Source organism: Pyrus communis, chromosome 14, assembly GCF_041283825.1.
Source record: "Pyrus communis isolate YQ-2024b chromosome 14, ASM4128382v1, whole genome shotgun sequence".
Lineage (NCBI taxonomy): Eukaryota > Viridiplantae > Streptophyta > Magnoliopsida > Rosales > Rosaceae > Pyrus > Pyrus communis.
In genome coordinates, this window is record NC_142578.1 from 24,880,946 (window position 1) to 24,893,482 (window position 12,537).

A 12,537-nucleotide genomic window follows, 5' to 3' on the forward strand; every position below is an offset into this window, starting at 1 on the left:
TAGGAAATTGTAATGGTATTTAAAGGTGTAACTCTGCATAGTTAGTAAAGACATCTATAATATGTGTAATTTGGTGATAAGTCTTCATGTTTTAGTCAATGACAATTCGACATAGTGAGATTTGAGGTTGGCACCTTATCTTAGTTTTGACTGCGGTCTATATAATTACATAAAATCTCAAGCCTTAAACTTCTCATGAATTACTAATTCTAATATTTGTTCTTTAAATTTCATTCGACATCAAATTCATGTAATAGCTAGCTCGCGAACATGTATTTTCAACAAAAGCCTGGATAATTATGTTCTATGGTTTACTACTGTTGGTGTGATTGAGTTGAACACGTAAACTCGCGTCTTTAATGTGATTGTATTCATAATTTTAATATTGATGAACAAATTTCGGACATCAACATGTATAATTGACAAAGAAGTGGAAAACATATTCATACTAACTTATTCATACTCGAATTTTATACATTTGTTCATTTTGAAGAAATTTACCCGGCATTAGGGTCTCCAAAGATATAAAAACACATACAATCAGTAGTCTTGAAATCATTCGAAACTGTTCCATTAATTGAAGTACTCAAAGGAACCTTCAACTTGCAGTCACTCTTCCTTGGAATCTTGAAATAACCCGTCTTCATCTGTCCGAACCTGATTCCTATCCAAAGAGCAATCTTCACGTCAATGCTGTACACCCCGGTAGCAGTCTCCGAGTTAAACTTGGAAAGATCACTTTCCCCAAACCTCATCAATTGCTGCCCTTGAAGATCTACATGCACAATTGTCGTGTTCATGTGGCCTTGGTAAAATGGTGTCGAATTCAATCTCACCAAAGCAAACCTCTTTTTCCTGTAGTTGGCAATGACTAGGATGCGTCGATAGTCTATACCTACCTTTTTGTTAGGGTTTCTGATGTTGATGTTGAGGGTAAGGTTGTAGTGGAGAGTGTTGTTGGTGCTGGTGAAATTGAATTGTGTGAGAGAGGCATCGGTGATGACGAACTTGGGTTCTTGGGGTTTACCTGTGCATATGGGACGTTTATGTAATAAGGGATCAGGTTTTTGGCTTCAGGAAGAAAAGTTTAACTAATTAATAAGGTGATATATGGAGTATATTCAAAGTCAATATCCATATATATTGAGTGTTTTCTGATAAATCTCTTGGCAATTGAACATCACCCAAGTACGTACTTCTCGGTAGCTTCCATCTAGCTAAACATTTACTTTAGTATACGATTTGCTAAGATATCAACGAGTTGAAGTATTGTTCCATTTTTCATTTAGTTGACAACGGAGTGAAGAAAGTTGAGATTGTTGTGCTAGGATAGCACCAAACTAAATGGAACCAACTCAAGCTAACCCACAGGAAATTTTATCAAATGAAAATGCAAGAACAAAATATAAAAGACACAAAGATTTTAACGAGGTTACTCCACAGTCAGTGTAACTGGAGTACGTCCTCGAAGCAGTAGGAGCTCACCCAATAATCCACTATCAACCAAATGAGAGTTTACAAAGTGTTGACAATCTCACAACCCAAAAGCCCAATACACCCAATAGCTCTCACACACCAAAGAAACAAATAGAGAAAGAAATATAAAGAATAATTTCTTCTCTATACATATAGCTCAAAGCTATTACAACAACAATTACTTTGGTTGATGATTACCAATCAAATGAAGCAACAACTTCTTCTTCTGTTTTAGGCTCTCTGCAACTCTCCCTTGCTCTCTGCAAAAAGAGTTCTTTCTTCTCTCTTGTTTTCTTCTAAACCGAAATGAGCTCTCACTCCCTATTTCTTTTTCAAAAACAACTTATCCTTTTTTTGAACCAACACCCACGGGTGTTGAAGAGAACAAAAACTTTTCCCTTTTTTCCTCCCCAAAACAAGGAAAGGTGTTGTCCACCTTCTTTTGTTTAGCCGAAAGGTCTTTTGGACACTTGTCCACTTGGCCACATACTCCAAAATTGCTTCAAAAAACTCCTACTGCTCAATGCATTCTTTATATAGGCAAAATGTGAGCCAAGTTTAAGCAATGAATAAACTTGGCTACACCAACAACCTTAGTCAACATATCAGCGGGGTTGTCTTTAGTTGGAATCTTCTGGAGAATGATCTCCCCCTTCACCAACTACTTCACGAACAAAGTGATAACGCACATCTATGTGCTTGGTCCTCGCATGATGAACCTGATACTTAGCCAAATAAATGGCACTCTGACTATCACAATGCACCTTCACCTGCTTCTGATCAACCCCCAAATCTCTAATCAGTCCATGTATCCAAATGGCCTCCTTTATAGCTTCAGCAACTGCCATATATTCAGCCTCTGTAGTAGACAAGGCAACAGACGACTGCAAAATAGACCTCCAACAAACTGGCCCTTTAGCCATAGTAAACACATAGCCTGTAGTAGACTTCCTTCCATCCAAATCACCTGCATAATCTGAATCAACATAACCAACAGCAAAATGACTAATACCAGAGTCATCCCTCTCAAAGCATAAACCAACATTTTGAGTACCATGGAGATACCTCAATATCCACTTAGCTGCTTGCCAGTGCTCTTTACCAGGATTATGCATATATCGACTCACCATGCCAACTGCATGAGCAATATCTGGTCTAGAGCATACCATTGCATACATCAAACTACCAACCAAATTTGCATATGGTATATTTTTCATTTGCAGCTTCTCCTTATCAGCTTTAGGACATTGTAGAGAACTCAATTTAAAATGAAGAGCCAAAGGGGTACTAACCGGTTTAGTTGAATCATGAACTCCAAACTTCCGAATCAACTTCTCAAGGTATTGTCTTTGATTCAAACAAATCAGACCCTTCTCTCTGTCTCTAGTGATCTCCATGCCAAGGATCTTCTTTGCTTCACCAAGATCCTTCATCTCGAACTCATTCTTCATTTGATTCTTCAATTTATCAATCTCTTCGACATTATTTGAGGCAATCAACATATCATCAACATATATCAACAAATAAATGAAAGACCCATCTTGCAACTTCTTGAAGTACACACAATGATCATATTGACTTCTAGAATAATTTTGGCCTCTCATAAATTTATCAAACCTCAAATACCATTGTCTTGGAGATTGCTTCAAGCCATAAAGTGATTTCTTCAACTTGCAAAACAAATTCTCTTTCCCTTTCACTTTATACCCATCCGGTTGACACATATAGATCTCTTCATTCAAATCACCATGTAGGAAAGCCGTCTTCACATCGAGTTGCACAAGTTCAAGATCATATTGTGCAACAAGAGCTAACATAATGCGAATTGAGGAGTGCTTCACAACTGGAGAAAAAATTTCATTGTAGTCAATGCCTTCCTTTTGTGCATACCCTTTAGCAACTAATCTTGCTTTGAATCTTACATTGCTTTTCTCATCAGCATTTTCTTTCTTGGCATACACCCATTTACAACCAATAGCTTTCTTACCCTTAGGCAATTTAGCTAACTCCCAAATATTGTTCTTCAAGAGAGAATTCATCTCATCACCCATGGCATTGCACCACTTCTCCTTTTCCTCACTCTCAATGGCTTCCTCAAAATTGGATGAAATCTCATCAGTGATAATAGGAAGAGCAAAAGCAACATAGTCACTATACCGAGCTGGCTTGGTAATTTGTCTTTTTCCTCTGTTCTTGGCAATAGACTCTTGAGGTGAAACTTGCTCTTCAACTTGAATAGAATCTTCAAGTTCAACTTCTTCAACATCCTCATGGTCTCCCACTTCTTCACTTGTAGTGGCTTCGACATCAGCGGAAATAGGATTTGAAGTACTAGAGGCAACTTTCTCAAGCTCCACCTGTTGGACATCTTTCACATTCTTTTCAGAGTCTCTGAACATATTTTCTTCATCAAATGTCACATCTCTGCTGATTACAAGTTTCTTCATCTCCGGGCACCATAACCTGTAACCTTTGACATCACTACTAAAACCAAGAAAGATAGCCTTTTTGGCTCTAGGATCAAGTTTATTTTCAGTTACATGAAAATAAGCAAGTGAACCAAAAATACGAATATAATCATAATCATTAGAAGGTTTTCCAGTCCATACCTCCATTGGCGTCTTACCCTGAACAGCAGCTGAGGGTAATCGGTTGATGATGTGACATGCATAAGTAACTGCCTCTGCCCAAAACGACTTGCTCAAACCCGACTGAGACAACATGCATCTAACCTTCTCAAGCAAGGTTCGATTCAATCTTTCTGCAACTCCATTTTGTTGTGGAGTTCCCTGGACACTAAAATGTCTCACAATCCCTTCCTCTTTGCAAACTTTAAAGAAAGGGTCGGATGTGTATTCACCACCATTATCCGATCTCAAAATCTTAATCTTTCTCCCAGTCTGGTTCTCAACCATTTTCTTCCAACCCAAGAAAATGCTCAACACCTCACTCTTGTGCTTCATAGTGTAGACCCAAGACCTTCTTGAATAATCATCAACAAAGGTCACGAACCAATGTCTACCACTCAAAGAGGGAGTCTTTGTAGGACCCCAAACATCCGAATGCACATAATCAAGAATGCCCTTCGTCTGATGTACAGCAGTACCAAACTTCACTCTAGTTTGCTTCCCCAAGACACAATGCTCACAGAAATCAAGCTTACAAGTCGTGGCACCTTTTAGAAGACCTTGTTTCACAAGCCCTTGTAGAGCTTTCTCACCGGCATGGCCTAATCTCATATGCCACAATCTAGTAGTATCAGAATCGGATGTGCCCATATTTTCTGAGATTACAGATGCTTCACCTGTCACAGTGCTTCCTTGCAATAAATACAAATGGCTACATCGAGGAGCTTTCATCACAACAAGTGCACCATAAGTCACCTTCAATGTCTGCTCATCTGAATGAAACCTGAAGCCCTTGGCTTCCAAAGTTCCCAAAGAAATAAGATTTTTCTTCAAATTCGGTACATACCGAACACCTGTCAACTCTTTAACCATGCCATCATGCAACTTCAAACGAACTGTACCAATCCCTTTTGTTGTGCAAGGATTGTCATCTCCCATGAACACAACACCGCCATCAAACTTTTTCAAGCTTGAAAACCAATCCTTGTGAGGAGTCATATGATGAGTATAACCCGTATCCAACACCCACTTAGTAGCACAATCAAATGATGAGGAAGTGGTTAAAGCAAAATCAGGAAAATCTGTTTCAACTTCAGCAACATTAGCTTCAGAACTTTCTTTACCTTTGGTCTTCAATTTAGGACAATCTTTCTTCCAATGGCCCTTATTACGACAAAAGGCACATTCATCCCTTTCCAAAGGTTTTCTACCTTTAAAGTTTCCTCTAGGTCGAGACTGTGATTTTTTCCTACTAGAAGATGATCTTCTCTCCAATGATCTACATCTAACAAATAAAGCTTCCGAGGTACTATCATGATTTTTATCTCTATGTCTCATTTCATAATTCATCAAGGCATTTGACACATCTTCAAATTTCACAGTTTCTTTACCATGCATAATAGTGGTAACAAAATGCTCATAAGAGTCCGGCAAGGAATTCAACAATATTAAGCCCTTATCTTCATCCTTAATATCCTCATCTAAATTTAACAAGTCGGCAATCAACTTATTAAAAGCATCAAGGTGTCTAATCATTTTTGTACCTTCTTTGTATTGGAAGCGGTAGAGCTTTTTCTTCAAGTGTAGCCGGTTATCTGCACTCTTCGTCATATACTTGTCTTCCAATTTTTGCCACAACACACTTGCCAATGTCTCCCGCATCACAAAATACTTCTGAGTTTTTGCAAGGCACAACCGAATTGAAGAGCAAGCCCACAAATTTAATTTCTCCCATTCCGGCTTCGACATAGCTTCCGGCTTCTCTCCCAAAGCGGCAAGTAGATCTTGTTGAGCCAACACATCTTTGACCTCACATTGCCACATCCCAAAGTTGTTTGTGCCATCAAACTTTTCAACTTTGAACTTTGCATTTTGCACCGTAGTTCTTGCAAATCCGGAGCTGCTTCCAAAAGGATTCTCATCTTGCCCGTCTGACATTTTTGGCAATTAGACAGTACCCAAGAGCAACCAGTGCTCTGATACCAATTGTTGTGCTAGGATAGCACCAAACTAAATGGAACCAACTCAAGCTAACCCACATGAAATTTTATCAAATGAAAATGCAAGAACAAAATATAAAAGACACAAAGATTTTAACGAGGTTCCTCCACAGTCAGTGTAACTGGAGTACGTCATCGGAGCAGTAGGAGCTCACCCAATAATCCACTATCAACCAAATAGGAGTTTACAAAGTGTTGACAATCTCACAACCCAAAAGCCCAATACACCCAATAGCTCTCACACACCAAAGAAACAAATAGAGAAAGAAATATAAAGAATAATTTCTTCTCTATACATATAGCTCAAAGCTATTACAACAACAATTACTTTGGTTGATGATTACCAATCAAATGAAGCAACAACTTCTTCTTCTGTTTTAGGCTCTCTGCAACTCTCCCTTGCTCTCTGCAAAAAGAGCTCTTTCTTCTCTCTTGTTTTTTTCTAAACCGAAATGAGCTCTCACTCCCTATTTCTTTTTCAAAAGCAACTTATCCTTTTTTTGAACCAACACCCACGGGTGTTGAAGAGAACAAAAACTTTTCCCTTTTTTCCTCCCCAAAACAAGGAAAGGTATTGTCCACCTTCTTTTGTTTAGCCGAAAGGTCTTTTGGACACTTGTCCACTTGGCCACATACTCCAACAGAGATTGCACTATAAAACTAATTAACAATATGAAGAGTAACCCAACTTACTTACAGAGCATAATTAACCCGAAAGAAAAGAAAAATTCAATAAAATTCATAAATTAAGACCAGATTAAATCTATTCTGAATCACTTTTTAACCCTATGAGACCAAACGCAATTCAAAATCATCAGTGTTGGGTGGGCACGTGTAGAGGTTTTTCTGGGGATGCTGCAAGTGTTGCCCTTGAGCTAGTTGTTGGCAAAATTGCACAAAATTTTACAGCCAATTAATCAAATACACTGAACCAAACCTAGAGGTCCTTCAACAACATTAGAAATTATAACCCACGTGCAAAGGTTCATTCACATTATAAACTTACATGAACGCCCTACCACTCTTCCACACTTTTTTTTTTTTTTTAGATAAGCGGGATCATCCCCTTACGTTTATTACATTAATGAGGGAGAAAACCAAACCCCAGAAAAGCAACTATAGCAACAAAATCATGAAAATCGATAGTTAAGGAATTATGAAAAATCTCTAAAATAAGCTGCAAACGCAAATGTCACACATGTTCCCCATAAAAGCAACTATAGCAACAAAATCATGAAAACTGATAGCTAGAGAATCCTAAAAAATCCTTAAAATAAGCTGCAAACGCAAAGACCACACATGTTCATTGACACTATAAACCACATGGATAGGTTTGCTAAACCACCTTGCCTATAGAAGAGGTCCATCATAAAGTTCAGGTTCATTAAACACACATAAATTGGATACTTAGTTTTACTATTATTGGTCCATTGCCAACCATATACAAAATAATTTGTTGGTTCGCGCCAAAATTTTAAACCAACTGTTTAACTGTGAAAAGGGTTTAGTGAGAATCCTTTTCTCGCATATTTTAGCTTAAAAAACAATATCTACTAACAGAGTCAGTGACTGCTATTCGTTGATGCATTTAATTAGTTCTTAAGACCATTAAAAATACTTCCCAATGAATCAACCAATTAACTCATAGGACTGAGTTTTGAGAAGAAGAATTTTGTATGGACAGCCGAGTCAGCGTTGTCAAGTGATTAACTCATACAAGAAGCCTTGTGAAGTACTTTTGTAATCAAGTCAATAACTGCCAGCCGTTGATACATGTAAATTTCCATCGATGGCACGCATAATGACATTCCTGAAGAATTTTATTTTATGCTAATAAACGCACTTGTTCTAGAAAGCTCACAATGCAGAAGCTGGTAAGTTGAAATATACAAAAACTACAACAAACGTATATAATCATGCCTAGTACAGGAATCATTCACATTTATTCTCAATGTGGCATCATCTTATCTTGCAGTGGAGCACTCTTGCTTCACCTTGTAGCCGTTTCAGCATTGAGCTGAGCTTGCACAGTTTCGACTTCCCTCGGTGAGGGCTTCAGTTCTGTCGAGTCCTCAATGACGAACATGGAAGTTCTTTTTTAAGTATAGGAAGCTACTCAAAAGTAACATATTCAGGAAAATGAAAGAAAGGTACAAAGACTAACTAAAAACATGAGATATGCGTTCATTTACCATATCTCAGATTGCACATTATAAAACACAACTATTACTCCTCCTCAACACCCTTAGCTTCTCCTTCACTTTCTGGGCCCTGTTCTGAACTCTCATCTTCATTTCCTCGAAAAACTGAAAAAAAAATATTTCAGTTAAGGATACGTAATGTGATCAATTATAATGTTATGGCAGAATACAGGAATTTACTTGCAGTTGCAGACACAACAAATACGAAAAATGGTTTCCGACAGTCCCGCATGTTGTCTTGTTGGACAGACGATGAATCAAGATCGCTCGTAACACTGAAAAGCATTCATTTTTGTTACTCATACATTGTTAAAGCAAGAATTACCTGTTGCTTTCGCTTCCTCTCGAGCTCTGCCTGTTCATGTTAACTCGATCAGCAAGTGCAATAATTATAAGCAATATCACCACAAGAAACAAAAAGAGTCAGAAAGCTTTCAACACATTGAAATGTTTTTCATGTCATTACCAGCGCCTGTTTAAGGTGTGAGTTCTCTTCTCGTAAGTGGTTCAGTTCTGCTTCCAATTCAACTGTGTATGCCTGTAAAAGCAGCATATATCGCTCAAATAAAAATTACTGCTATGATCCTTCAAGAAAATGTGATGAGAAATTCCACAAGGATGTAAAATTACTTTCACTAAGGTTGTCCGCATAATTTTACATGATTCAAGATTCCAAAAGGACCAGTTCAACTGCTTGCCTAGGCCTAGCAGCTACTGAACTGTTTAATCTTGAATTAGATATTCATCATGTAGTTCCGCGAGTCACATTCATACTAGCTACCTGGACTACTCTATTAAGAGCTTGGCAAAGATCATTTCCTAGCAGCCTCGCAGTATAAACCGACAATGTTGAAAAGTTTAAAAAACAAATTGAAGCTGCTGATCAATCCCATCTATAACAACGGGGCCGATTTATTCATCGTGCAACTGAAAAAAGGGAACATTTTGCTACCATATGACTAAACTATTGATGATCAATACAATATAGTAAATAAATAATGTCTATCTTGCTAAAATAACTTCACAAAAAGATATTTCAAATTCGATCATTCGAGGCAGCTGAATTATCATAACCAGTAATTATTCAGAACAAACAATTCAATAGTAAGAACTGAATTGTCTGAAAAGGATGAAATAATGTACCTGTTTTCGAGCTCTAGACCTTGCTGCAGACTCTCTGTTCTTAATCATCCTTCTATGCCTCCTCTCCACCACTTTTTCGACCGGTCCATCTAATCCTCGCTTCCTTCCTCTTAGTCCACCCATGTCCAAACCAAATTGAAACGCAGAATTCTCAACCTGACTAGTACCCATTCCATCTGAAGACAAGGGACTCCCCGGAGCCGCCATCCCAATTGTCTGCTCTGCTGCATATCCACCACCACCATTCACCACTCTCCCGCCAAAACAAACCGAATGTGGAGGCGGCACCCCCAGGTACGGCCCATTCCTCTTACCATTCGCAGCATACGCAGAGGACTCTCGCACAACCGCAGCCCCACTTTGCGGTATAGTTTGGTAACTAGGACTACCGGCGGCAGTGCTAGTACTAGCACCTACTGCGGCAGCAGCCCCCATTCCCATCACAGGCCTATTTACAAAACTGGGTCCCACGGCCTGGTTGTCGTTCTGGTACATCCCATACTGCTGCTGCTGGTGAGGCTGAGGAGGGACCACCGTGGCCACCATTGAATCCTGTTCCCGGACTACCCCTGCTTTAACCAAAAAATCCTCCAATGTCATCTCCCCAAAAGTAGGCTGGCGAGGGGCAAACTCAGAACTCTGAACACAGCCATCGATGCTACTGTTGTGATTGTTCTGCTGCTTTGCGTGCTGCCCTCTGTGTATCTCAGACCAAACTTCATCCACTGTTTTCCTACACAGTGGCTCAGGCAGCGTAAGCGAGCCTTGACGCGGCAAGCTGGGCTGCATCGCAATGCGCTTCTCTCCTGAGGCCTCGGCTAAAGGCATGTGCACCTCAATGTTGTTCATGTTGTTGTTGTTAGTAGTAGTAGTAGTGTTGGTGAGATTTGAATTAATGGCTTGGTTTTCTTCGGCGGTCCAAATGCTGGTGAGGAACTCATCCATATTCATCGACCCGAAATTCTTGCCACTCTCGCTGAGTGTGTGCTGAAACTCATCAAGAGTGAGAGAGTAGATTGATGATTGTCCTCCTAATGAGGAGAATAAGTGGTTCTTCGCTTGTTGGTCCGATAACAAGGGCGAATCCACCTCGCCATGAGAGTTGATTTCCGACTCCGAAACACCCATGTTTGTGCGATCTACACTTGATTGAATGTTGGGTTTCTAAATTGTAACGAACCTGATCAAACTGAAGCACATGGGGTTAAGTTTATGCAGTAGTTGTTGTTGGTGTTGCAGAGAATAGAGATTTAAGTCTAGTGAAGTATAGACGACTGTGTGAAATTAATTGGTTCTTTCAATAAATATATCCAATTAAAATGTCCCTTTTTTTTCTAAGAGGAACAAAGAGGAAAACATTGATATAAATTCATATCAACCAAGCACAGTACTCAGAATAAATTTAACTGGTTCGTACAGAAACTACATGACACATTTCATTCATGCGATAACAACAAAGCTTTGTGCAACGCATTTTCCGCTCACGTTGCTTTCAGCTCACATGATTAAGAACATTTAATCTGCACCGAACCTTTCACACTCACACGATTAAGAGCATTTACCTTACACGACACTTGAGAGGTTCTATCCACGCGATTAAGAACATTTACCCCACACAGCACTCAGAGAGATTCCATATTCAAATCTATCTAACCAATATAGCTTGTAATTTGAAAAATAACGAATCTCTGTGGCCCCTATGATCAAATTTTAAGGACTATGCTTGGCAACACCAACCGAAATCAACCAAGAATTAAGTGTTTCGCTCAATTTAAGAATGGGATTAGTGAGCAATTGGATGTATTCACATGGTGGTCCATATTAAACAAATAATGACAAGATATGTCTAATGCAATTAAATTATACATTTCCAAAATAGGAAACATGAGTATGCGGGGTAGACAGCAAAAGTAAAAGACAATTTTTTTTCTTTTAGTGCTTTTGCACTTCATTTTAGAGTGGTCAATTTTCTCTTCCAATTATTAAACACCAAAAAGTGACCACACAGAATATAAAAAAGCCAGAAAAATTAAGCCACTTAATAACAATAAACTAAAAAGCAGTATGCGTGAAAATTAATTAACTAACTAAACCCTACTTAGCCAACTAATAAGATAGTATATTCATCTTCAATATGCCTCAGATCCCAAAACAAACACATAAAAATCAACAAACGCATACAAACACAGATCAAAGCAAGAAAAAATTAAAAAAACATATCCTGTTAAACTCATCTAAACTACAGAAAAAGAAGTTCGAACTTGAATGCATAAAAGAGACTACACTGTTGTAGCCAACAAAACATGCAGACTGCGCATAAGAAAACTAGCTAAGCTGAAACCCTAAAACCCATTAAAAGAAAAGTACCTGACTGAATGTAAATACTGAGTAGGAAGCTGACGAATGAAGGCTAAGAACTCGAAAATGCAAGAAACGTAATACTCCTGGACAGTGTTTAAATTTACTCGTGGACAGATCTACTTCAAGAATTTAGTATATATGATATCAGCACAGCTAAAACAGCACCAAGTATATGGGGGGTAGGGATTTATTTTATATTTATTTTGTATTATTTTATATTTATGTTTTGGTTATTAGGTATAGAGAGAGCCAGCTGGCTAAGGGTGGCTGTGCAGTCTTATACAGGAGGGTCTTTGAGGAGGAGAGATCGTCGATCGAGCAATTCCACGACCACACCTCTATCTTTCCGGCGAAGCGTGGGGCCACCTTTCTTGCGTACAAGTCAATCCCATCAATCTCTGCCGCTTTTTTTTTACTATAAAAAATTAATGCCCCACTCCTAAATTAGACAATGCTTGGAACCCTTTGACACCTGTTAGCTAGGTGGCTGATGGAGGAAGATCTTTGTTGAAGTTGCAACACGTGTTCTGTTTCTGTCAGAAAATAACAGAATATGTCTCTAGATTTTAAATAGTGTTATTCGTTCATTTTTATCTCACATCCTCTAGTTTTTAAATTCATTTAACCTAACAAACGAAAATGAAAAGAATCGTAGAACGTCAAAAAATGGGTGAATATCACCGCATTGCTGGTTCTCTAACTTTTGAAAATCTGGCTTCTATTAATCAT

At 38.6% G+C, this 12,537-nt stretch overlaps 1 protein-coding gene across 10 annotated transcripts; it reads right to left on the reverse strand.

The window, feature by feature from the left end:
• Positions 1–419: 419 nt before the first annotated feature.
• On the reverse strand, positions 420–12,196 carry LOC137713594 (protein ABSCISIC ACID-INSENSITIVE 5). Of its 10 annotated transcripts, none has more exons than XM_088684642.1 (5): positions 9,448–10,818; positions 8,771–8,842; positions 8,630–8,659; positions 8,296–8,409; positions 420–1,027 (listed from the first exon to the last, which is right to left on the reverse strand). In XM_088684642.1, exons 1-4 carry the CDS (start codon positions 10,573–10,575, stop codon positions 8,314–8,316), a joined length of 1,326 nt encoding a protein of 441 aa, XP_088540768.1. In that variant the 5' UTR covers positions 10,576–10,818; the 3' UTR covers positions 420–1,027; positions 8,296–8,313. The 10 variants fall into 10 exon arrangements, 4 of the variants coding, with proteins under 4 accessions (XP_088540768.1, XP_088540765.1, XP_088540767.1 ...); XR_015955881.1 differs by lacking the exon at positions 420–1,027 and adding an exon at positions 11,815–11,966 and having other exon boundaries at positions 7,993–8,409; positions 8,485–8,659; positions 9,448–10,636; XR_015955885.1 differs by lacking the exon at positions 420–1,027 and adding an exon at positions 7,993–8,164 and having other exon boundaries at positions 8,630–8,655; positions 9,448–10,813.
• Between the last annotated feature and the right edge of the window lie 341 nt (positions 12,197–12,537).